Source organism: Bombus terrestris, chromosome 4 (genome assembly GCF_910591885.1).
Source record: "Bombus terrestris chromosome 4, iyBomTerr1.2, whole genome shotgun sequence".
In the NCBI taxonomy this organism is placed as follows: Eukaryota; Metazoa; Arthropoda; class Insecta; order Hymenoptera; family Apidae; genus Bombus; species Bombus terrestris.
Window position 1 is genome coordinate 9,620,191 of NC_063272.1, and position 27,775 is coordinate 9,647,965.

A 27,775-nucleotide genomic window follows, 5' to 3' on the forward strand; every position below is an offset into this window, starting at 1 on the left:
GTATGAAACACCTATATACGTACACAAGGAATAGGCGGCGTTTTAGTTTCTCGTCGTTGTGTCAGGGAATTTAAATAGAACCGATAACTGACCCGATGTTAGGGCACGAAGAACATCCGAGATAAAATGGCCAGTGGCTAATTAATTTAAGAAAAATGGCTACGAAAAGTCGGCGACAAATAAAGCAATACAAATGCAAATCATCTAGAAAGAGGGTGAGAGAGAGAGGCGTGATAGCACGTCCAGATTGCTCGAAATATTTTTCACAGATTGAACCTGTACTCGTTGTTTTCTATGCACTTTTTCTGTTTCATTTTTTTGTTTCTTCTCTTTTGTTTTTTTTTTTGTATTCTTTTTTTTTTTTTTTTTTTTAATTTCCACGGCCGAAAACCTCTTTTTCCGCCGCACGAACGCCCCGAGACGAAATAAATCCGACGACCTACATAAAACAAAATCTCGTTCGGCCCGGTAGTGACTCATTGCAACTTCGCGTGGAAAGAAAATAAAAAAGAAATTAGAGAAAAGAGGAATAAATAAATAAATGAATAAATAAATAAGATTAATGAAACGAGTGTATCGAATCACAGATACAACGCCTGTCCCCTGGACAGAAAGAATCAGCAGCCCTGCCTGGCGATCGCATTCCATTAATTCATTTGTCATTTTCCACATACCGAGAGATACGCATAGAAAATCTTAATTTTTGGCTAAGCCTTCTTCGCGCAAGTCAACTTTATTAATATTTTGTTAATTTTCTGACTTTTGCCACTTGCTCGTAAAAAGGAATATTTGATATATTGAGACTCTTAGATTAGTTTAACTTAATTAATATTACTCTGCGTGACCCTCTTTAATTGGAATTTATATTACTTAAATATTAAGAAGGTGATAAAATCAAGTAAAAAGTTCCAACAAATAGAATTGGTTGGCCGTGTAATGAACTCTACAATTGCTCTTCTACAAAACACAGAAAATCTAACTTATCGTGTTTTTCACTTGTGATCTACGTATAACACAAATCACTGTTCTACGTTGAATAATAAATTTAGAAAAAAAAAGAATAAAAGCTTAGTAAAAGCGTGTTACAAAAAGTTCATATTTAGAAGCATTTAAATACGTAGCTTCACTGGGAAACTCGGATTTTATGTAGCCGGAGTTAGTTTATAGTTGGAATAAAGTATGAGAAGTACACAGCGTTCAACACAATATCCCTGCAGGCTTCTAAAACCGTGCACCTTACACATTTCGCACATAACCACATAGCCTACTCCCTACTCATATGCAAATCAATAATCCTGTCAACTCACACGCGCAAAAAGTAACTGCAAACCCTATCAATCCACCTTTCATCCACTCCGTACAATCTCCTCTATCATACGCCATACACTCTATCCCATTCCAAACCGATGACACAATAAGTAAGTAGGTACATCATATATTGTCTAATGCAAACGATGACGCATACGTGCCTTAGGAATAAATCGACATTAATGTCCGAGGAACTATCCAGGAGATGACATTATAAATACAAACAAGAGGTAATAGAGAAATGTTTGTAAAACTGAAAATAATTGATTTAATGTTAACTCATTCGAAGATCTAATACGAGTTAATTAAAGCAATATTTTTATGAATGACACGTGACGTTTATGAATAGAAAGACTTGTTGTCAATAAAAAAGTGGAGTATTTCTCAGCAACTATGTACTTTGCCCGTAATATTCAAATTCTACATATTATCACGTGAGACGTTTCAACTTTACGATCATACGGAAAATATTCAAATTTCCCAAAAATCGTAATTAAAAAAGAAAAAATACCTAATCTGCCCTATCTAACGACGAATAAGAAATGGAAAATTCTGTCAAAAGAGGCGCGGTACGATAATAACTTTGCTGCTCAGATATCCAAATCCTCCGAGCATCAATAACGCCGTAAGTAGGAAAAGAAAAAGAGCAGCAAATTTTCTTTAAACTGTCATTGCTGTCGCGTAAATCTCTATCATAGATCGTCCTGGCTAACCTACTTGGCCAGCGTGGAATTGAAAAACACTCCAGAATGAACAACAAATATAGTTGAAATTGTCCCGAAAGATGGGCCGATTTTTCTAGTAAGAGCTTGATCTCGAACGAGCTGATCTTCCTAGCCGATCGTCAAAATGGAATTAAAGAACGAAGCAAGAAGCAGACAAACAAGCCTTTAAAAAACGAGATCAGGGAGAATGCGCGCAAACCAAGAAGGATCGTGTTCGCCACGCCTTCCCCGGAGCAGTTTCGCGCAGCCATAAACAATAAGCTCGCGAAGCGATCGGCAAAGCCAGATTGCAAGGTGAATGGATGTGACACCGGAGGAGGAGAGTTGGCAAATGCTGCCAAAGGTGTCGGTCGGCATTCCTCGCGTTCCTGCCACCTGCAACGTTCGAGCCGATTTGCTCCACCTGTCTTTGCTGCATTGCACCAGAACGCAATGCACACAAAGCCCTGGCTTTCATAGTCGATGATCGTCCAACGGGTTTACGATTTCTCCTGACGCATACGAGACCCGCTTTACTCGCGGAAAAGCCAAGTGCTGAGCACCCGCGAGTTGAAATTTTTTAATCCCATGGTCGTCGATGGAAATACGTGGAACCGAGCGTGTAACCGACGAGATATTTTTTGCAAGAGGCGAGAAATTTGGAGCGAATGTACGGGCTTATAGGATTAGGGTAATTTTGAAGGTTTAACTTCTGAAGAGATGGTTTTCGGCTATTTAATACTCTGAAGGGTGGATTTTGCGGTGCTTGATATACCAAAGATCTTCAGATTTACAGATAACAGATTTCCGATCTTTGGAAATTTCCTATTCTAAGGAGTTTTGGTTGTCCGTAAACAAAAAAGTAGGTTCTCCGATATTTCAAGAAAAATGTAAATTTCTAAATAATTGTATTTTCTATGCCGAGCACTGTGAAAGATAAGCGTCTGGGAGTTTACGAGTAACAGCACATAGAAAATATGTAAACGAAGAAACGAAAAAGGTTAGGGGTTAGAAAGTGCGCGTAAACGATATTAACAAAAGGTTTGAGAATAAAATTTGAATGGGGAACGATTCTCGAATCGATCGCTATTGTGTCGACGATAAAACATTTCGTGTCAACTTGTTCGGTGCAACATTTTAAACGCTTCGAGTACTGTCAGATTTCATTTTACAGGACACGAATTGTAAAATGGCCAACAGAATCCTCCATCTGAAATCAATCAACGATATCGTTCTTTTTTATTATCCTTCATGTGTACACCTCTGCTTAAATCAATCGTTCAATCCACTGTGTTAACTAATTTTAAAAAGAACTAAATTCACGCACAGCTCGTTACCATAATAGAATCGAGTCATATTTGAATCACGAATTACGTGGAAAACACAACATAGTCGCAAAATACAAACTCCATGCGAACATTTCATTACCAAGGTAGCAAGCAATTAACTCTAATACGCAGACACGCGTAGAAGATCATAAAGCCAAGGAGTAAAACCTCAGCCTCAAACAAAATTCTAAATCCTTTCAACCCTCCGTAACAACAAACAAAATTATCTGAATTAACATTCAAGAAGCAAGAACCGTGAGAGAATAAAGCACGCAAACGCATAAACCACCGAAGACTGCGCTATACTCCTTTGCAGCCCCCGAGAGACAAACTACAGGTAGCAAAACTTAAGTCACAAGCGTGGTTTACTTGCGACTTCCGGTGGATGCCGCGGCCAATTACCGTGCACCGGTGGCAAGAAAATTGTATAGAAACGAAATTCTCCGAGATATTTCGTAGCATTCGGCGCCACTGTATCCGTCGCTAAGAGGTTTATAAAAGCTTTCATGGTAGCTACATCTCGCGCAAGTTTAGTACTCGCGACCTTTAACTCTTTCACTATGGATACATCCTCATAGATCGTTCCTTCCAAACGCCAAAACAACAACTAGGATTCTTACACGCTTATGGAACAATTTGAAGATGCTAGAATATACACAACGCATATAATATGCACAATTACCTGTATAAAACATACGAAATATTTCATCCTTCGCGATTGTTGCGAATTATCGACTAAAGAGCAACCGGTCAGGTCAAACCGATCGGTCGATACCGCGTACCTCGAATGACTTAACGCTCAAGGTGGAGGAGGTTTAATAGATCGAGTGTTGGAGTAATACAGCACTGTATCTGCACTTGCTGTATAACGTAAAGTGTGATGTTATGCACGGCGGTAGTAAGATCTTGTTGGGAGTGAAGTATTTCACCCGTACGGTACGATGTCTGATGATGAATTGTCCTCCTGCGTTGCTGATTCTCTCTACCAACCGTTGGGTTTCGTCTGTCTTTCCCGGGGTTTTTACCTGACCTCGGAGTCATTAGGTCTACAGCTCGGGGAGGGCATGTAATTCGGAAATTTTCTTAACGAAGGGAATGGGCCTGTTCGTGCCATAAACGGTCGGCCACTCAAAATTCCGAACAGCGATATTTAATAAACGAAAGAATTCTCTATTTAAATTCCGTTAATTATATTTATAAAGATACAAATTTCCATCACATTTATAGATGAAAAATTCAATATTTTAGAAACAACAGTTCGCTATACGGACAATACACTATGTATTATTACGCCATGTAATGTATATTAATGTATCAATTTAATGTAATCAATTTAAAGATAACAATGTTCGTTATACGCCAAGAATTAATAGTCAGTATATACCTCCAAAACGTTTAATTCTGAAACACGTTTTAGAACGGCGTTCATTTGAAAGATGCGTATAGAAAATCAAAAACTCGAAGATAGAAACCACATAAATATGATAAACTAATGGCTTAGAACTAACTATCGCTAACGCTTCAGCAGAGCCGAAAACGAAGATCTCGCGCTTCTCTAGCCGCTTGATTCCCTTCGTGAATAAATTCGACTTTATGAACACCTTGGTACGCGTAACGGAGCGACCTATAAAGGGCGTATTCACGTTTTCAAAGAGCGTGTGTGTTCGTCATAAATACCCAGCAGAACCGGTATTCGAATTACGCGGATGCGAGGATGCGGCCGCGATGCTTCGAAATTTATGAAAAGCGTATTGAGTTTTTAAAGGGTTCTTAATGACCCTTTTACCCCTGTAAAACTGTCGGACTATCCTCTACCACCGTTCTAATTTTTCCTCTTCGTTTCTTTTTCTTTCATTTTATTTTTTTTCCTTACTTTGACTCTCTTTTTTTTGTCCCTTGTCTTCGTTAGAGTACGCTTTGCTCTTATCTGGAGTAAAGCAAATGAAACAACGAAGCGTCTGGATGCTGACTCTCGAAATAATACGTCAAGCAGAGATTAGCGACTAGTCAATGGGAAAAGGGAAAAGGGCGTTTTCTAGGTTCGAGATGGTCGTGAAAAATGGTCGGACATTTGGAGAGCTGAAAGAGATTTGTCAAAGATGGTTGTTCGAATATACGAATAATCTAATCTACACCTTACTTAATATTTTTGGTGGCTGTTAAACGACGATACCGTCGGAAGTTAAAATAACGCAATTAAAATTCTAATTTACACTTCAATAAAATTTTATCTCGCATAATGATCTTCAATCCTCTCGAGATATATACATATATAACTATCATTTCAAAAATGTTAATCCGGCATGGAAAAATAAAAATTTGAACTAAAATCGAATTCCACCGCAGAAACACAGTTTTCCTTTGTCACGTCCAACGATAATCACAATGAAATATTATATAACTAGATAAAATGATCGATCTTTGAATTTTATTTTGATTACCTAACATTTAACTGTTACTATTTAATTAAAGGAATAAATCCGTGAAGATAAAACATAACGTTTAACTAGATTAGTCAATTACGAAGATACATAAATCCATAAAAACTACCTTGCTTCTCTAATTCGTGACTACGTGAAACAAGAATAAATAGGAAACTATAGGGTCCTCGAATCGCGAGATGATAACCTAACGCATAGTATAGCCATTCAGATTTCAAATAGCAGACAACCGAGAGGGGTTGTAAAGGAAAAGGGGCTTGGAACACGAAACACACTCGGTCGAGTAGCTTCCACGACAAAGGAGATAATCGAGTGATCTCGAGTGGGTCCGTGACTATACAGGGAGAGACAGAAGCGCGGAAAACATGCGAGAAATGTATGCGTTGCAACGAGAACTCGCGTGACAAAGTCGAACACCGGGGGTTGCTGCGCAGGGTAGAAATATCCACGGACAGGAACGTTTCAATCTCTCCAACGTTGTTCGGCCGTGAAAGTTCAAGGTTCGCGGCTGAATAAACGTGCAAATAACAGTAATTATGGAAATCGTGCCCGGGGAAGATTATACGATGGAATTATCTTCTTCTTTCATCTGGATGGGACGCGCTATCAATTTTAGTAGTCGCAGAGATGTTGAACTTTCGGTGGATATTTTGAGTGTCGAGGAAATTACACAACGAAGGAAAACATAGAACGTTTCGTCATTTCAGGACAAAGGAAGCTTCAAATCTCTTCGATCCATTAAACAATGAAATAATACGTATAGAAAGAAATTATTGAACAATTGTAAATGGATTAAATTGCTTTTTCAAAGTACGTGAAACATATTCGAATGATAGATACCTACCATCGCTGAAAAGAGAAATTCTATGATTCCAAAAAAAAGAAAAAAAAAAATATAAATATTTTGTCATAAACCACCAAACGCAAAACACTGTTATACACAACATCCTATGCAAAGCAGAATTGCAAGTATAAAAATAAGCTGGAAAAATTATAGGATGGTAACGATGTAAAGTTGCAATTGCCTCGATCAAATATGCATCATTCGATATCTATTATTATTATTATTACGTTCTCGTGACGGTAGCGTTGTTCGTGTCATAAAGTATGAACGAAGGGAACAAGAGACATTACTACTGCGACCAGGGAGGGGGTGGCTGGGGTAAGTAGTAATTTATGAGGAACAATAGGTCGTGAAAAAGAGCGGGTGCAACCGGTATGCTCGTTTACCTTCGCGCCACTAGGTCACACGGTATTCTCTCTCCTCATGACGATCGATACGAGGAATTCTTTTCCATTACGCCACAGGATAATCGATTTTCTCCCCGATACGATGAAAAGCGTCTGATATATACGTGTGTGTGCCTATAAACCGCATCCCACCAAGAAACAGAGAGAAAGCAGAAAGCAAAGAGAAGATGAAGAGAGAGAGAGAGAGAGATTGTGGTTCGCGACAAGGCTGCGGCTCGATTATTGAAATTACAAAACGGGAGTAGCACGATCCGCAATAACGTGGCTTTAATGAACGTCGTTTCGTAGCATGCTCGGTGAAGGCAGACTTCTGCCGCCCGTCTTTCGTATAATGGAACACCTGTTCACGTGGATCGTGCATGATTCCAATCGTCTATCTTTAACCTACAATTCCCATAAGCACCTACTGTAAAATAAGGAAATTGATAGTTTATAGGTCCTAATTTACGCTAATTCCTGGTTTGCTATATATTTCTGTACGTTTGTAATCGGTTGATAGGGTGCTTCATTTTGTTTATTCTCGATGGTATAATTTTGAAGATACTATACAAATTGTTTTGAAAGATATCCATGGCACAATGTGTTAGGGTATGTTAAAATTATGTCAACAGTTAAGTGGAAGATATTTACCGAAAATTAATAAATATTTGTCATACGTGGAATATTTTATTTTTAGCTGAATATTCAACTTGTCGTTCATCGTCATACGCAATGGGAAAATATGAACATTTAATATAATTGGAAATATCTTGTTTGATTTTGTTTAAACGATAAACCTTCTAGTTATATGAGTATTTTCCTAAATTGCGAAGAAATGTCCACACAGGATATTTCAAATTTCTGAGAAATGCTGAATCATGCAGTCCATTACGAATGGCGAAAACTTAATTAAGAACTATCGCATATACACAGTGTGTCGCTCTCAGTAAATATTAATTTTATATTAATAATTCCTAATTCTTGATTTACAATTCCCGTGTCAATCCTGATATCCTGAAAAAATCCCGAAAAAGAAAATTAAGACACTGAAATTTTAATACAAGTACCTACCATTTTCCTTTCCACTCAACATTTTTCCAAAACGCTTGCTTCTCCATACAGAACGTGTTAATGTCACGATAATGATAAGAGCATCTTGAAATTTTCACTCGACTTTTAATCTCCACTTTCAGTCGAGTGTTAAACTTCCGAGCTTTTGTTTCCAGCGCCAAGAAAATGTAAGTGCCGCAAAAAGAGGCGAATAAAAATTGAATTGCGATTCCGCCCGGATGTTCGATTCTACTTCCATTTTCAAGCGAGTCCGACAAGTTGCGAGTGCAAGAACAAAGGAGAAGTAAGTTTCCGCTTGAGTACGTCGGAATATCGAGGCAATCGTTATCGAATCAAGCCTGATCGATTGGTTTCGGTCACGGTAAATAAATGATAATCGTAATTCGCATCGAGAAGTTCCTTCGAAGCAGCAGGGGGAACGGAGAGCAAAGTTACCATTTCTGATATGCGATCGATTCTGCTGCGCATCATGTCGTAGCCAACGATAAAATTGAAGGAAAGGCGATAAAAACAACTCTTGTTCATATTTGTCTCTTTCCAGACGATATTCGTCCTTAATATTTCTGTTTGATAAATCTTAATTTTCTTTAGCAAAATATTCATCGTTTAAATATTCATTGCGCAATTGCTGTGAGTGTATCTGTAATTATATCATAGAAGAACTACGTTTGATTGAATCATCAAGTTGCGGAACCTTGACGAAGGTTGCAGAAACTTGCAGGAATCTTTTGTGAATATATTATGCGCTGTACGAAGCATTTTGAAATTTCATTACCACTGTAATGAAACTCGACTGTCGTGGTTACATGTTAATAAAATTTGGAACAAATCTGAAAATATAAAATAGAAACTATACGACATTTGGTGCAAATATATTTCGCAAAAATCAAAAAGTGTTCAAACAAGTAATTATCCATTATAATCATATTCAACATTCATCGTATTCTTCAGATGAGTATTCGTATTGTATGCTAATTTTTTGGTAAACATATGTGTGCAATAAATATCTTGCCATACCTATATACAATTTCAAATTGGTTTCAAAAAATTTAACCAATGTAATCATGACAATGGTGTCTTACTACAATCCTAATGAAATTTGTAAATGTCTTATATGTAACACATATAAAATGGACGTAAGTGTTTTCTATGACAAGTGCTCGAATAAGTTCGTGAGTATATTTCTAATAGTCTGGTAATCGATGACCGTGTGAAAAAAAAACGCGATTCGTATGTTCACCACTTTCGAAACGAGACTGCAAACAAACGATCGTGCGGAGAAATTACGATCATGGATTGATCGTGTAAAAACGTCGACGAAAACGAGGGTTAATTTATACAAATTGGCTGAGCAAAAAAAGGACGGGGGAAAAATCGCTCGAATAAACTTGCTAGTGAATCGACAAACACGATGAAATACAGACTTCTTCTAATTAGAGACCAGAGCCGTTCCAACCAGTTACGCTTTAGCCAGTGTATTGTCTGAATAAACAGAAACGAAATTTGTATCAGCATAATTAGCTGGATCATAGATATCTGTATCTATCTGTGTGTTGGTACAATCGTTAAAGAATTGTTGCGATTCAGCCAAACATCTAATTTGGCAAAGAGTGTTCTGCTGTGTAAGTAGTGGATGGGTCTAGTTTTACGTATTCTCTTTTCAAGAATTTTTATATTTATTTCATATTTTTATATTTATATATTAATTTTTTATTTTTATATTTATTGCAATTTAATTTTAACTTTACATGCAATTACATGGAAATTTAATCCCCCAAAATTTTAATGAAAGTAATTAAATTCGTTTGTAACAAAATACAAGTGACAATACATCTTCTATAAGAAATAAGTCGAGGTATTTTAGTAGTATAATATATGGAAGCTCGAGTTCATAAAAATTAGTTAATATAATCAGCTATGCATAACAAATAAGTATTCTAAAAGATATTCATTACATGACCTGCCAAGTATGATAATCGATACCTTCAAAACATTTAGAAACATATTTAGAAACGAAATTCGTATCTCTCAAAATTACCCAAAATCCACCTTAACCTTAAACAATCAACCTTAATTATCCTAAATCATTAGATAATTAATTTTATCTTCCAATAAATACCTAATGCTCAAGGTAAACTTAACTATTCAAAAGTCATATCGATCGACTCTATAAATTGCAGACTGTATTGCAAGAGAAGCTTAATGCACTTTTCAAACGTTAGGATAAACAAATTTACAGAAATAAATCAGTTGTTTCTGAAGAAGTCTTATACCAATTACGTACTTAGATAAAGTAATTGTGAAATTCACAAGAAATAAGTCGCAAGTTGATCGATGTGACTTCTGAGAGGTTCGAACAATCAAAAGATACCTAACTCTAATAACCGACTGCTTTATATAGCATTCTGCAGCATTCCCACGAACGGAAATGCAGTATTTGCCCGCCTAACGTGGAAAATGCGAGTTGCTCGCGAGGTAACGAGGGGGAAGCAACGGGGGGGAAAAAAACGCAATTATCGTGAAAGCGAGGCGTTATTGGTAAGTGGTTCAACAGTTTCTCACGGAGGGCAGGCGATGCGTGACGCGTGTTCGCGCGCGCGTTGCTCGCGAGTCGAAAAATGGCGATGCGGATTGTAAAGAAGAAAAGATAAGAGGGTCAAGTGTCGGTGGGTGGTGCATACAGCCAGCACCGGGTACAGGGAGTTATAACGTTATAGCAATGGGAAAAATTGGGGCAGAGCCACGCCGTTGAAAACGCCGCTTCAGAAATTTAAAGTGCGCGCGATATTAAGCTCCCGCGCGCAATGAAACGAACCTTTTTCGGATCCGAGACTCAACAACAATAACACTAACTGGCCTAGTCCCGCGGAAAGATAAATGCACACGTGCAGTCTCTGTTCCTGACCTTGTTTTCCAATTCCTTCGAGTTGTGGATATTAAACGATGGCCGCGCAACACGAAACGATCCTGCGAATGTGTCGATGTTTCTTGGAGTGTTTACACTTTGAAACCAAGGCCAGAAGCGTATGCTTGAAACGCAGCGTAATATGATACGAGTAAATGACAAAAAAAGTTTTCCTATTTGTTGACGTTCGAAGTACCTCGCCGAATGCGCAGTTTAATACTATTATATTATTTCCTCCAATGATCAACAGAAATGGCGTATTTATGCTTCTATCGTGTGGAAATATTGAAAGAAAGAAGTTTCAATTGAATATATATGATTCGTTCATAGGATTCGTTGTTTGAACGTGTAGAAAATTAAATATGGCGTTTTAAGTTCATCCCTAACGTAGACTTCGTCGATAAAGATACATCCTGCATGGAATGTTCCGTAGACGGTACTCAAATGTGAAAAATAGTTGACCTTATACGGTATAAATAATTCTGTAGTTGCAATACGAACTTTCTGCCACATTGATAACGTCAATTTGCTATAGAAGAGCGATATGATACAACGTAAAAAAAGTGAACTTCTCCAGACATTGATTTGCAATAGAAAATTGAAAATAGAGAATTATTGGTTATTCAATTATTTAGCGCTGGAAATGTTTTCTATCTTTTACGATTTAATTAATTGGCTTTGGATTTCACAATCCAGAAATATGTTAAAGCAATCTTACATTAAATTATGACAATTATGACAAACGGTATAATTCTATTATCGAATAATTATAACATTATCATCCTCATAAGTAGCTCGCTTCCAGTGTTAATTTATACAAACATCTGACAATTGACGATTTGTAAAACGTGTAACTCGCTTAGCGAACCAGCGATACAATCGTTCGTAAAATAAAAAAGACGTAGCAAGGGCTAACTTACACGGTGTTTCTTTCTTTGCTTTGTTACTCGACTCACTGCATTGCAGTCGAAAGCACACTTCGAGCTAGTACTCTAAAAGATTTACATGTAATCAATGGCATATGGTGCACGCACCATGGAAACATTATGCGTAATGAAAGATGTACGTGCTTATGCACACGCGTATATTATACGTGCATAATTATTTGCGATCATGATGTTTATCTAACCGAGATCGGACGTATAGAAAACGACCACGCCGCGGTTCAAGAAAAAAAAAAATAAACAATTGGACCTATAACTCGCATTAGACCATTGATCCAGTTACGTGAAAGTAAAAGTGGCTGCATTGCGTGCTCTCTAGCCACCTAATGAACTGCGGTTATAAATGTGTATTTTACGGACGCTGTTAAAGAAGGTTGCCGCCAATTATATTTCGTTACGAATATGTGAAAACCATGCACGAAGAAAATAAAGAGAAGTATTTCGATATGAAACGAAATGAAATGAAAGATATAAATTTTTGAAAATAAATGATAAATTCACAACATTTTGTAAGAAACGTATAATACTACTATAATTCTTATGTTAGTTTAGCTATATCAATATTAATCCGCACAAGCAATGTTATTAATATTTCTGAAATGTTCAAAAAGCTAAAAAAAAACACAATCCCAGAATAGAATGAAAAGATGAGATTGATTAACGACATATTGAATTTTAAAATTGCTCCCCCCCAAAAGGCGATCATATTTTATACCTGTGGTCTTTATATACATATAAACGAAAAATAACAAACAATTTACTGTTCATTGAATCCTCGATACCTTGTTATAAATTTGCTCGGTTTAAGAATCGAAAGATTGTATTCACATTCGATGGATAATGAGTTGAAAAACAAATCATAAGACTTACCTGAACCGCTAGATGGAAACAAAAACAACGTATTATTTCATTCAGCAACAGCTTTACGATATGTTCAACCTTCGACAGCCATTTTACATGAATCGTATCCTTGGCAACACTAACTAACAAATTTGATCGAACTTTTCAAACTGTTCCGTTACATCTTATGACTAACTTCGCGAAAAACATAACCACTTGACTAGAGAATCGCGAGTTCGATCTTCGTCCTACCGATAAACGGACGACAGCCAACCGACGCATTCCAATAAGAATCGTTTTACCGCGTCTTCTGTTCCACTAATAAAACAAAGGATATCGCGTAAACAACACGCAACACGGATTCAAACAACAGAGACCCAATCGATTCACGATTATGCTTTTCTGTTTCGAATCATTACACGGAAACAAAAACCAGCACTGGTTGCTTTTCAACCCAGCGCGCCTTTTCCATTGAGTGGTTAAAAAATGAATTTAAACTATTACTGAATAAAATTATTTTTATATCGAATATTATACTTTTCACAAGTATAAACATCACTTTCTATGTTCTTCGTAATAGACTGTGGATGTTTATTCAATTTTATATTTGTATGAGCATAACTAAAAGAATAGGATGTAAATAAAACTTTGTTTTGTCCATTGACAATGTCATATGCATTCTGTAAATTTTTGCACCCGTATATTCTCCGAAAACGCATAAAGATCCGATGGCCAGTTACAAATAAGAAGCACAGGAATACGCCCCTAATCGATTTTATTATTTATTTACAAGAACTGCTATATGGTCCACTATGCAGTGTATTAATGCGCTTGTCGGATTTCCAAAATGCGACGTGACATGTCAGCTAGTCGGTGGCGGTCGTTGCGTGACAAAGGCAACCAAGAAACGTCGTACAATCGTAAATAACTATGATTGAACTTACCTCTTCGGCGAACTCAAAATCTCCGTCGAATTTCCGTTTGCATCTCGCCTCGCTGACTAGAACCAGTAGCACCGTGGCCACGAACATCCAGGAAAATCGCATGGCTCTTGATCCCGCGGGAGAGCACCGTCCACCGTGAACCAATGAAACGAGGAGACGCCGCGCAAATTCCCGCAAAACACGTGCACCGTCAAACGATTCGACAACTAAGAACAATGGAATCTGTCCGCGAAACGATGACAGGAAAACGATGTTGAAAAGGCGCGCACGTAAACTCCAACACGTTCTGTGCTACCCGTGTATCCCGCTAAGCGGAAGCGTACAGTTCGACGGTCGAACGAGTTGTGACTGCGCGAGCTGAGTCGAGACGACGCCGCACTACCACAGACGCGTGGTCGCCTATTGGTCGGATTCCGGCGAATGCCGGAGAGGGACGCTGGGGGCTACGGGCGGTTACCTATATAAGCGGGACTACCCCTCTCACTCTGTTCCTTTTCCACGAGCTACGGTACAGCTACGTCTACCTCAGCGAGTCTCCGGTAGCAAGATTCGCGCGAGCGCGTGGTACACTGCGCCAGTCAATACCTCCACTTGCTCTCTCGGTTCACCTAGCCGGTATCGCCAGTGAGTTGACAAGAGAAAAAAAGGGCGCGGGGAATTCGGCAGGAGGGCACCAAGAAAGAATCCAGTCCCCATCCAGCATCGGATACTCGTCCAAACTGACCTGGCAAGATTCTCCTTTCTTTTTTTTCTTTCCTCTTATGTACTTTCTTCTCGAACCAGCATCAGATTAGGGACTCTTTGATGAGTGATTCTAAACTAGAATTTCCTTAACTCGACACCTCGTTGCTCGAGGTTTCATTACGTTCGATGACGTATCGTGTTTTGGTAGGAGTTGAACCGATATTCGCTAAAAACCTTAGGGGTTTTGTTGTATTATTTGGAAATGGAGATGTAATAGAGCAAGAAAAGAATATGTACGTATTATCTGAAAATGATCTGAAGATGGAAACACCTTTTTTGTTTTCAAAATTGTGGAATTAAAAGTTCCGTAATAAATGATCCGGCTATAAATGAATCTAGTTACTTCCATTACTTTCTAGATTAATGCTTAAAATTAGATGTTATAAACAATTTGTGGAAGAAATTGGATTTGACGATGATTGACATCGATTGTTACATCTGTCGTTCGAACTGATGCAAAAAATGGCGGGAAGGAATCAGAAGGGTGGGGATGAAAAGTCGAGATGGACAACCTATCAGAGAACAACAGTTAAATTATTTGTCAATTGAATGAAATCGCGCGACGAATTTCTGAAACGATTCAAAATCGACGCCGTAAAATTAAATCGTTACCGTTATTGAGCTTTTAAAGGAAAGTTAATGTTATCGCAGCGAGCTCAACGAGATCCTCGAATAATAGTAGAATGGTGTGTATCTACGTTATGGTGCCTGTACTTTCTGGAGTTACGTTCAAGATTTTAGTAACGCAGGATACAAGTGACAGGTACTTTCTACCATTTCGTTAAGTTTTATCCTTTCTTTGAAGGTACTTAGAGACATAAAAGCAGGCCTGTATTTCGAGTGAAAAGTTGTCGTGGCAATTTGTCTTACTATTTTCTTACCGTACAACCTGGACTATATCTTAACCCCCACCCACTTCCCTGGCTGCTGAGCTATTTTCCTCGGGTGGAAGTGCACGGACACTTCCCGTGAGAGTAGAAGCCAGGAAGACAACATCGCGCAGACATCTCTATAAAATAGATCGCATTACCGGGAAATACAAAAGGGGAGATGTTACTAAACCAACTCGAAGGGGTCGCTACTTTATACATATTTGTTAAATATTGCTTTCTTTGCGGTTGTCTTGTTACGTTGACCGCTATTTGCTACAGGGAAATCTCGGAATTACGATATTACTTGATTAATATTTCTTTTTGATATTTATTTAACTTTGTCCTCGCGATGAAGAAATAAGGCTTGGTTTATAATAACCATAGTACAATATATACTCGCTTATTTACCCATCTCATCTTTCATACTCTTTACATTTACACCAACACTTACGAATAAACTGAATAGAGATTGAAGTTATAACAAAGAATTATAATATTGTACAATTCTATAACTATTCATTTTTCTCTATGAAATGTTAATGAAATTTTTTGTCTTTTTTTTTTATCTTTGGAAAAGTTTAAAGAGATTTAGATATTATCATTATAGCAAAAATGTTTGTGAAATTCTGTATGTATTATTGATAGACGAGATAACTTAGTTTAAAATTACTTTTAATATTTGAGATGGTTCGATTCCTCACTTCGTTGTTAGATCTCGCTTCTCTTAGGAATTTATTGTACCAAAGGGCCAATTCGTCTCCCGGGTTCGGAGATGTGTGTCCTGCAGGACGATGTATATTCCTCGCGGCTCATATGTTTAGTATACTACGAAACAGACTCAAATGTCTCCTCAGAGACTACTTCATTGCGGAATGTTGTAACTAAACACGCATCTTCGACACGATCACACAGTATAAGTAAGGTTTTCTTTATAATTAACACAGCATTTGTGCTTTTATTAGATATATCAGTAATTTAATTTCAACTTAGTTGATTAGTCATCGATTTTTTAAATCTATTAATCTAAGTATAGATTTCAAGGTAATTATGTAAATTTTCACAATATAGTCTCTTCGTTCATTTCTTTTCCTTTTTTTATATATATATATTTTCGGAAGTAGGAAATAGGTATACAGGGTTTAAGATCTTTCATGAAAAATGTGAAATTTAAGTCGCAAACTAATTTATTGTATTACATTGGATCTGTAATATAACAAATTGTGAGTGAAAAATATGTTTATTGGTTCAGAATACCTTATTATTTTCCTTGTTCCTGAATATCTATCGAAAGCTGTGTCACAACCTTTAACAAGAGTATATTTAATTCCTACTGCCCATTACATCTGTGTGTACGTACAGTACAGTAACAAGAATATTTCAATGCGTGGTCAAAAACTACTAAAGGAACCTTGTACACATATTTTCAAATTTGATAATTACAAACGTATTAAAATAAATAATAAGATACATGTACGGTTGACTGCGCGTATAAGTTACTTGTTTCGGTACTGCAAGCACATGCAATAGCATTTAAATACTATCTATAACTATCGAATGTATTAAAACTTATGGTGTGGGAACAATACGCGGTATTCCATTATGTGCCATAAAAACAAGCAAGTGTACGTAAGCATCAACAGATGTATTGATGTGAGAATACCCCTTTACTCTCATTTCAGATGCACGTAATGCCATTTATCGACTGAAATCAAATAGCAAAATATTTTAATAGCAATTATTTAATATCAACGTATACAATACATATAACAATCAACAACACATATAGAGAATAAGTAAATAACGAAACTTTTTTAGAATTAATATCTTGATTGTGTTTATAATTTATGTTGTAATAGTTCAATGAAGTAAAATTTATTAACTGTAAATAAATCAAAACTGCGTGTTATTTGAAGTTAATTAAATAATTGACACAAACAAATGAATATTTGTATCTTACCAATAGGATCTATTGCTTGAGCCTCCAATGTTCCTGGAGCTTTCTCCAGTATTTCTTCACCAGCCTCTGGAGTTATTTTGAAGGGACTGCCTATCACGGTTGTATTAGTGCTGTGCAAATTGTTTTTATTTGTGTAATTTAGTGTCTGAAATGAATATTTTTGTTCGAATAAAATATTTGGGGAATTTACAAACCATGCAATTCCTCCTGCAGGAGCTTCTCGTTTAATGAGATTCTGCCAATGTTGATTTACTTCCTCTACTATATGCAAAGCAAAATCTCTTGGTTTTGCCTCCCCATTAAATGCAAATTGATTCTCTGGTTTACCATCTGGTATCTTATAAATCTTGAACCATTCAATTGTAGCTTTCATTAGACCAGGATAAAGCTTTTCAATATCAGATACATCTGTAAAAAAATACCATAAATTGGTAAATAAATCAGAGTATGATTAATCTAATCATTAGCTGTAGAATATTAGTCTTACCATTCATTTGATCTGCCAAGGGGTCATTGACATCGATAACAATAATTTTCCAATCAGTTTCACCTAAAATTAGCAAAAATAAGATAACATATCTGAAAAAATAATTCTTAATTATTTATTAAATATTACACACCTTCATCAATGAGTGCAACACAACCCAAAATTTTTACCTTCAAGATCTCTCCTCTTTTGGCAATCTAATGACAAGAGGCATTTTATTAAGTGCAAAGTAAAATTTCTCATTAATTGACTTTTGAGAAAAATTCCTTACCCTATATCCTATTTCAAGGACATCAATGGGATCATTATCTCCTTTACACCCAGTAGCTTCATCCAAGACTTCGGGATTTTCCCATGTCTGTTTAAAAAGCAGTATTTCTTATGACTACTTTATATTGCAAAATGCCTTACAAATTTATTTATCAAAATATTTAAGTAAAAAAGAAAAAGTTAATAGAGAGTATATATAAAACTAAATAGAGAAAAATTGAGCATTGTACAATAACTACTACAGATAATATGGTCTTGAACCCAGACTAAGAGTGTACATAAGCTATGATAAGACATTGTTCACACACTTGAGTGAATGTGCATGGATAGAAAAATGTATATATGTCTATACCACGCAATCATCATTCATTTTGCTTCAGATTACAGCCAATAAAATTGATGATATCATTTTATAACCATTAGAGAATGTCACAGAAGAGGAAATGCATCATCTTTATCATATTGTAATTACAAATCTCTTTGTACTCTAATTCCTCATATTGATAACATAATGCCTTGATAATAGTTTCATCAGAGGATTAAACTACCTGTGGTAAAGCCCCATAGTTCCATATATATCCATGATGAGGAAAACAGTTGGCAACATATCTCAATTTGCCCTTTTTAACATCTTGCTTGATAGGATTTAATGTTTCTTTAAGATTGATCTCCATCTTTGCATTTGTCCATCTTGGTATCTCAACAACCATATTCACTATTTTATTAGCTTCATCAGCATAAAGTGGAATGTCATGCATGGGTGAAATTGGGCCAGTATCATTTCCTATAATACATATAGCACATAACTTGTATATAGAAATATATTTCTTCATAAACCTGATTTTCTTTTTACAAGAAGAGCAAGTATTCAAAAAAATACTCTAAAAAAAATTGAGGTTTAGATACAAAAATCTGATATATATATATATATATATATATATATATATATAAAAATAAAATGCACTAAAAAGTATTGGGGGAATTTAAACTGATATTAAAAGATGATAGATTTGATCTTGCAATTTTAACAGAGAAATTACGTCATACGTAATACGTAATAAATAAAGATCATGGACAAGCGTGCAATTTTTTGCGCAACACGTATTAAAAAAATGAAGACGAACGCGCAAACCTCAAACTTGAGGTACCTTCAAATGGATCATCTTCAATAATTAAAATATCAAATAGAATTGAAATAACACTAGTAAAAATAGGAATGAACTATAAACATATGCGACAAATAGGAAACCGAATATTTTTCTCTCACTGAAAGCATCCGATCCTTTCACCAAAGCTAGATATCACGTACATATTACGCGGAACTCGTTTCTATTGAAATGACGAAACTCCTACTCTAAGAATGTAAATACGTTCAGAAAAACATTGGTTTTTTCATACATTAAGATGCAAAAAATGCATACGAAAAACTAACATGTTATGTATACACGTTCGAAGAAACGTGTTCCATATTCAGTGTGTTAAAATATGTAATTTCAATATTTAAGTTGAAAATGATACAAAATATAAGAGTCATGTTATGAAGAACACGAGGTCGTACGATGATATGCTCAAAAATTTTAGTGAAGTAACCGGTGACGACATATTAACGGTCGTTGAGAAAGTCGAAAGACGAAACGGTTTAGCTTTAAGGTTATGTTATTCCATACTTACTGAAATATATTCTGTAATCAATGCTGTTTGGTGCACCCCTTTCGATCGTCGTGTATGACATTTTCCTCACGTATTTTTCAAACAGAGAACACGGTCGTGACTTACTAACAGTACCGGTCGCTGCTAATCTGAGCGGAGTAGCAAGTTTATTTAAACTGCGGCAACGTAACACGTGCGACGTTATCAACGACATCCTGACATCTAACGTCTATATTACGTAGCAGGATTTCCTTTGTAATAAAGTTCTGCTAATCTATTATCACTACAATATCTTTTTTACCTCGAAGGCAATGGAATAGCAACGATCACTTTCAATAAAAGTCTTACAATACCGCGGTATTTTTTTACTTATATACCACTCTAAATTGATACTAATATCGACTACAATGGATATGGAATTCCAATCTGTAATCTTTTAAACGATGAATCAGGTATAATGATAATCGATAGTGAATAGTATTTATGAATTCTTCGTGGTCATAGTCCATAGATAATCTCTAATGCATTAAACGTAAAATACTTATTGTTATAGATAGCTGTACAAACGCACCTAGTCCAATGATATTTTAATTATCCCGCCCCTTAATTATCTACTCAAATGTAGTTTTAATTCCTACTACTACCATCAGTGTCAGAATCTTATTCTACGCTCAGTCGGTAACATTGAAAATGACAAGAAAAAAAATCGGTTGCAGGTGATCGTAATACAGAAAAATATGTTACCGCAGCCTCGTCTGTGCATTTTTGTATCTATGAATATATGTATACATATACATACTGTCTCGAACATCATATATATATTGTCTACATTCTCTATTATTGCGAAAGGTACTTAGTGATTTATCAACTATGATAGTGTTTTCCTATGAACATTGAAACGTTCAAGGTGATACAAAAATAATGTACGTCACGTACACATGTATCTACATGCAATAACATACGAACAGATTTAACAGTATAAACTTTTTTATTTTTGTCATCAGTGTCTTGTAAGTATGTGTAATGTGTAATCTCTAACTATACCTTTACCTGAATGAAAAGTTCTCTTACATATAACTAAAAATGCAGAAAGAGAATATTTAACTGCAAACTAATAAAAACTTCGAGGATGCACGTGATTGCATGAATATACAGGGAGATTTTAACGAATAAAAAATAGTTTTGGAAGACGCGAGATTTATCTTGTATTTTATGCACTCTCTGTGTCCGAACTTCCAGAAGCTTCCTATCTTATGAAGTGTTTTAGATTAGTCCGAAATTTGGTATGTACATACAAGAAGTATACATTCTACGTGGAATATTTAATCAGGCTCTTGATACATCAGAAAGAAAATTTATAGAAGCTTTGCGAAAGTTGATTTATTATTATCAAAATTAATAGAAATTTAATTAATGTTCATTTATCATCTTTACATATCTAAGTCGTGCAGATTCGGCGTACGTAAGAAGTTAGTGTCGTTTCAAAGCTACATTACGTGCATTTTAAGGCTATAATTCTTAACGTACAAAGCAATACAAATTTGAGCTATCTCTTATTTCCACAATAAGAAAATTTAACTTTATTTTTCGTATACGAAAAATGATATTTATATAACATTAATAATCGTATTATTGCATCGCTGGGAGAATGAAGTCGTCGAGGTACGACGTGACCCTAGTGTAAACGCCGGGATATCCAGCTGCGGCGCACTTATGACCATAAGACACAACACCTATTTGATAGAAGGTGAATTTCTTTGGTAGCATCAGTGGTCCTCCGCTGTCACCCTGAAACGATCATTAAATTTTTAATCAAGGTTACTGAAATATTTCAATCGAATTATATTGAAATTATACTTATATACAGTAATAATTTATTATTAATTTATGTATTGAAATATTCCAATTTATAATGTATATGTTATATGTATTTTGAAAAAAACTAAGATTAGAAAGAAATTAGATTAAATATCATAATGATATGTGAGAAATGGGCAAAACTATTAAATTGTGTTTATCTATTATTTTTAATGTTTAAGACGTCGATTTGATGTTGATTAATGTCGAATTGACGTGTCTTCAGACACGGTATAATTTATGACAAATCTGTTATTTAATTACTTGACAAGCATCCTTTCCGCCCTGAGTGTATCCGGCGCATAATACAGTATCGGTAACATGTGCAGCAGCAAATCTGGCATAAGAGTTCTTGCATTCGGTGTTGCTAATCACTGGCACTTGTACTTCCATTAAATCGTCACTACCTGGTCCATCTATAAAGAAAATGAGAAAGATATTTAAGACAGGAACTATTTCATTTTATTGGAGAATTGATATCACTTACGATGTGCTAGTGATCCCCATCCAGCAACGAAGGGGTAATAGCGCTCGAAATTGTTATTTCGAAGGTTATCCTCTACGGGAAGACAAATGGGATATACGTACTCTGAAAAATAAGGCAATAAGTAATAGTGAGCGAAACGAATGAGGAAAAGTATGAGAAAAAATTCAACATATTTTGTGATACAATATATGAAACAGAAATTTGAAGAAATGATACTAATCTTCAATAGTATAAATATAGGCAACTCAACAATATTTGAAGACTTACCCGAAAATGGCACCTCCTCCACCAATTTAAGAATGGCGATATCATGTTTGGTTACTCCGGAAATATAATCAGGATGTATTATTTTAGATTCGATTTCTATTTGAACAGGATGCGCTCCGTCGTCATTTCGTACTAGATTTAAGTCACCGATACGAACCACGTACAATTCATTGATTTCTGCACAATGTGCTGCAGTTAAAACATGCCTAGACGATATCAGAGAACCTCCGCACTTCCATAGTGGTTCAAGAGCTGGGTTTCGGGGATAACGAAAACCTAATGCAGCAATCCATGGCCAAGCACCTAAAATGCAATAGCCATAGTTGTGAATATACGTAACTTTTTCTCGCGTAATAAGTTGAAAACTATTATTATCCATCCGGTATTCGATGATGCAGAAGACGATAAGTACATACATACAAATATTCCCAAATAGAGACTTGATTAAGAGAGAAATTGAATTTTCACTTTAATGGAATAAAAATTATCAGATAATTGTATATAATTTCTACTTGAACTACAGTGAACTCTAAAGTTCAAACATGTAATTTCTCCTCTAACAGTTTTTCATCTCTATTCATATTATTATTCCTATATCGATTTTTAATTTCAAGTAAAAGGTTACTGTTCCTAACATGAACTAAAAGAAGTCACTACCGATGAAATCGTATTATTATTTAGTCTAATTGAAACGTACATTGATGTGCTGTTTAGTACCTTTAAAGTTCATTCTTCGCAGTAAATCACTTATTATCAATCGAAAAGAAAAATGTAAAACGTACCAAGTACAGCTGGGTTACCACCGACCACCCTGGTGTGAGAGACGTTGCTAAAACCACAGTGTGGTGGACGCAAAGGCTCATACTCTACCAAAATTCCTCTGTCCTCCCTGCTTTCTTCGTTCGGACAACAAACGATCGGATTATTATTCTCGTATTTACACACTGATTGCCTCAGGAAATCGGCAGCTGCATGGCCCTGAGTCTGCAGCATTTCCAGCAGCGGTTTACATCCTCTGATGCCGAGACACTTGCCTGCTTTATTGTCCGGTGTGGTACATTCTGGATCAAACGATTTTAAAATAATACATTTATAAAAAAAGAAATTATTATAACTAAGAAATTGACAATAGAGTGACGAATTAATTCGTCTTCTCTGATTAACTTGTTAAATAAAATTTGTAATAATAATGTATATATATGTATATATATATTTTTCATGTAATATTAACCGTTATTGCTGATACTTCGTTCACGTTGTATACGATTGGATTACGTGTTTCTCCTAGAATTAACAACATAGTTACATTGCGGATACTTCATTCGTCTTTATAAGTTTAGCACGATATAATTATTAGCATGATGACAATACAAAAATAGAAAATATGAAATCATCATATAGCATCTAGCAAATCAGCATATAAGCATGTAGCATATCTTTGGAATATCCTTTAATTAGAATTAACTTCATTAGGCATTAAATAAAAAGCTTTGGAGATTATACAAATGTGGATTTCTGGATAACGTTCTCTTGTGTCGTTACATTTAGATGCATGATAAATCCTGAAATCTCGGAATAACGTAGTCATAAACATTCTTGCTACGATCAAAACGCTTATGTTAATTCTCATCAAGTAATGTTATCATTGGCTGGTTTCTCAGAACCTACAGCGAAGGATACGTATTTGCCTTTGTGTAAACTTCGTTGCGCAATTTCCTGTGCAAGATACAGGCTACATTCCCGAACGAATTCGAAATTAGCAATATTGAAGCGCGGTACTCGGAGAGACGAATGTACATAGATAATTGTATGTACGTAGTTCGTGCACTAATCAACGATACAATTATAATCGCATCCTTGATAGAAAAATATCGTCATAAATTAATATGATTTCATGAAAACGTGTCTAACTTGATATCTCGAAAGTGTCTTAAGTAAACTAATTAACGTGTCTGTTATGTCTTATAAAATGTAAATTAGTATGTAACAGAGAAACCCTTATCAATTTGATTCGCTTCAAACTGCTCAAATAAGTAATATAAATAATATTTGTGGTAGGTTTGGAATCAATTCCACGTTTTCTTTAATATTTATCTTTAAAAAGTCTAATTCGTTTCACGATTATACAAGTTACTAAAAGAATATCTATATTAGTAATTTATTTATTTTGCATTAATCGTGACATGTTAGTTGCATTATGTTATATGTAGACTACCACAGAGGAAAAATGATAATCTTTCTGTTATTAGTTTTCTGATTTTAATGTCATTTTATAAGTACTGTAACATGACATACTTGTAAATGAAAACAACCAATTAGGTACAAAAACATAAGCCTGTTACCAAGACTCTTATTAAATTGAACAAGCTTTTCAAAAATCAAACGTGTATATTAACACGAACTTATTATTTGACTGATTTGACTGATATCCGAAATTGGTGAGATCATATGAAACTTTGCTTTTCGCGGTTCGGTGCATAAGAATGCGTCACCGATTGCTCAATTTTCGATATAAAAAGCGGATCAAGTTTACCGGATTGCCCTACAGACACGCATTAATTCGTAAGGTAGTTATCATCTGGATAATAATTATCTGAAGAAACTTTTAACGTGAAAATACAAAATTTTAATTGATTACATATTGCGTTCGCCATATTTGAAAAAAAAATAAACCTTCAATCTCATCTTTCTAATACACATTTTCTTTACCTCGCGATAAATAAATTCGTAGAAATTTAGGAAAATTTCTAGCAATCATTTTGAGGAACTAGACAAATTTTCAACGAGACTATATGACACCGTTAGGTAAAAGTGATACAAATGTAGTAGTGACATTAAACTAGAAATCTATAAAGGTGTCATTAGAAATTCTAAGAATGTCTTTGCATCTTTATCTTAGGTATTACGCCAATAGTTTTCATTACTATGATGTAATATTTATCACGCTTATTTTGTGCGTAAAACGAATCATTGGAATATTCCCGAAGCTAACGAAGCATTCCCCAAAAGTTAAACCAAAGAAATTAACGTGAATAGTTAAGTAGTTTTTTTCCACTAACTTCCTGACCAATCGGGAAATAAAAAATCATAAAAATTTTGTCAATGTCTTAAGGTCACACATAAATACTTTTTTCATTGACGATTACCAAATAGGTAAAATTTCGAAATTATGCGAAGGCTACGTGACCAGATCGTATTGGAATTTAAAGTGCATGGATAAAGACAACTCGAAGTACAAACCTTGAGCTGACGCCACGTGAACTAATGGATGCAGGAAAGCAATTAACGCCAAACATGCGAACAGCATCTTGGAGCCCGTCATTGTTCTGAAATAAAAAGAGCGACAAATTAAAAAGCCCCAGGACTGATATTGATCAATGAATCTAATAAAAGAAACTTGGATCACATTATGATCCAATGTTCTGAGATAAAGAGCGGAAAAATGTGACGAATTACAAAGACGCGGAACTGATAATAATAAAGGAAACTTAGTTCGTATTATAAATTGAATTTGCATCAGAAAAGAAGCACGATCACGCGAAATAGAACGTAGAAATGATAAATATCATCGACATACGTTTCTGTGTAATTCCACTTTTGAAAATTATTTAGTTTAATACTAGAACGATCAAATTCATCGCTCTGAAACTTTCAAAGTTACTATTGCATTACTAAAAAGCAGCATAGTATTTTTAGTAAAATTAACGTTGATTTTTGTTGAGTTAGTAAGGTGACTACAAGGAACTTAGAGGGGAAGTACAAATAGGAAAATCAATAATTTCTGATGACTTTTAATAGAAAAATCTGGATACTTGTAAATATCAAAACACGTTTCTATACGTACATAGGAAGATTCAGAGATTTATATCAAAATTCACTACATAACTTCGAATCTTATTGTGTTTCGATTCTTACTTACCAGACCAGTCTTGGAAAAAAAAAGATACGACCAACTTTCCTCTAAGTACCTATTTATACCATCACCTTGTCCCTTCACTTACAATTGTATATTATACAGTATATTTAGTTGCACACTATAAGCCGATAAAAAGCCAGTACTAAAATTTATAAAATAAAACTAACGTGCTAACGGAAATAAAAATTTTTGTACATAACACATCACATAAAAGTTACTTGCACGATAAGAACTGCTTGCTCGTGTGGCACGTGCAACTTTAATTGAACTTAAAAGTAATTGATCTATAGGCACGAAATTATCAGAAACCAATCACGGTAAATCTTACGTACCTTCTACTTACACACTTGACGACTAACTGAGAGATACCAGTCAACGATGCTCACTTTTACGAATATTTTGTAATGCTTCGACAGTGGTGCTTCAGGCTGGCGTGACAATTATCATATGTTAATAGTATGCGGTACCTCTCTGTATATAGTATTTCCGCACTAGAGAGAGCGAGAGAGATTGTCATTTCGTTATCCCTTCTTCAGCATTCAACCTCTTCTTTATTATATCCCTACCATGGATGCTCTATATTTTCTTACGAATACTTCAATGGAATTTCCTTTGTTGCCACATTCGGGGAATCTAGGATATCTTCAAATAGGGGATATCTTACGATGCCATTAATCAAAACATCTTTAGTTATGGTTTACGATAATTAGGTTATTTACATCATAAATTGAAGAGCCTGTATCTCATAACACGTTATTTCAGACGCATTTACATAGCTAGTTTTCAGAAAGCTGGGTATATATGAATTATTAAAAACATAAACGAATATTTCGTTGCTATTCTGGAAATTTTTATATTCTATACAAACGTAATAAATTTTTAATATATATTGTGATGTACATTCTGTACATCATCAATATAATTTTTAATCATGCTGTTTGAAATTAAATCTTCTTACTTTTCTATTTTTGTACTGCTTCTTTTCAATTTCTCTATTTTTCTGTATTTTTGGAAAAATTATTTGAAATATTAAGAATTGCTTGCTTTATTTTATTTTCGATTAGTTAGGATTTGATTATTCCAGGTAAGGTTTATTATTTATAACAGGTTTTATTACTTATTTATTATTTAAGAGTTTGTTATTTTAGAATTAGTTCCTTTTAGGATTTCTTATCCTTCGAGTTTCTGTTTCAGATATATAGGTTTCAGATATAGGTCTATTTCAAGATGTTTTATTACATTAGGATTATTTATTCGATTAAGATGATTTAAAAGTTTCACAATGTACAAAGAAATAATCGCGTGAAATTTATGCTTTACACGTATTAAACACGCGATAATTTCAATGTCTATAGCCTCGAACGTATTCTGATTAGTTGTGTTATTGTCTGTGACATTGAAATCACAAAAATCCATTGCAAGTGTGATGTCATGCATTGTGGATGTAATTGGGTTTTTGGGTATTTCCTGTATCATTTGATTTGTACAGTACTATGTTAACGCAAGGACGGAAAAGTTATTATATATTTCCCATTATTTGAATCGTTGTGAAG

General features: G+C 35.2%; 2 protein-coding genes across 4 annotated transcripts; both read right to left on the minus strand.

Moving 5' to 3' along the window:
• Positions 1-16,497: 16,497 nt before the first annotated feature.
• LOC100642602 (inorganic pyrophosphatase) lies at positions 16,498-19,924 on the minus strand. 2 transcript variants are annotated; one of them, XM_003395039.4, is made up of 8 exons: positions 19,717-19,924; positions 18,594-18,829; positions 18,047-18,133; positions 17,909-17,972; positions 17,776-17,838; positions 17,483-17,696; positions 17,289-17,398; positions 16,498-17,033 (listed from the first exon to the last, which is right to left on the minus strand). In XM_003395039.4, exons 1-8 carry the CDS (start codon positions 19,907-19,909, stop codon positions 17,002-17,004), a joined length of 999 nt encoding a protein of 332 aa, XP_003395087.1. In that variant the 5' UTR covers positions 19,910-19,924; the 3' UTR covers positions 16,498-17,001. The 2 variants fall into 2 exon arrangements, with proteins under 2 accessions (XP_003395087.1, XP_048261114.1); XM_048405157.1 differs by lacking the exon at positions 16,498-17,033 and adding an exon at positions 17,053-17,210.
• Positions 19,925-21,060: 1,136 nt separating this feature from the next.
• VSP (venom serine protease) lies at positions 21,061-26,566 on the minus strand. 2 transcript variants are annotated; one of them, NM_001280894.1, is given in 7 exon segments: positions 21,061-21,483; positions 21,817-21,968; positions 22,040-22,141; positions 22,307-22,609; positions 23,089-23,367; positions 25,547-25,632; positions 26,555-26,566. In NM_001280894.1, coding segments are annotated over 6 exon segments (1,077 nt in total). In that variant the 5' UTR covers positions 25,629-25,632; positions 26,555-26,566; the 3' UTR covers positions 21,061-21,324.
• Between the last annotated feature and the right edge of the window lie 1,209 nt (positions 26,567-27,775).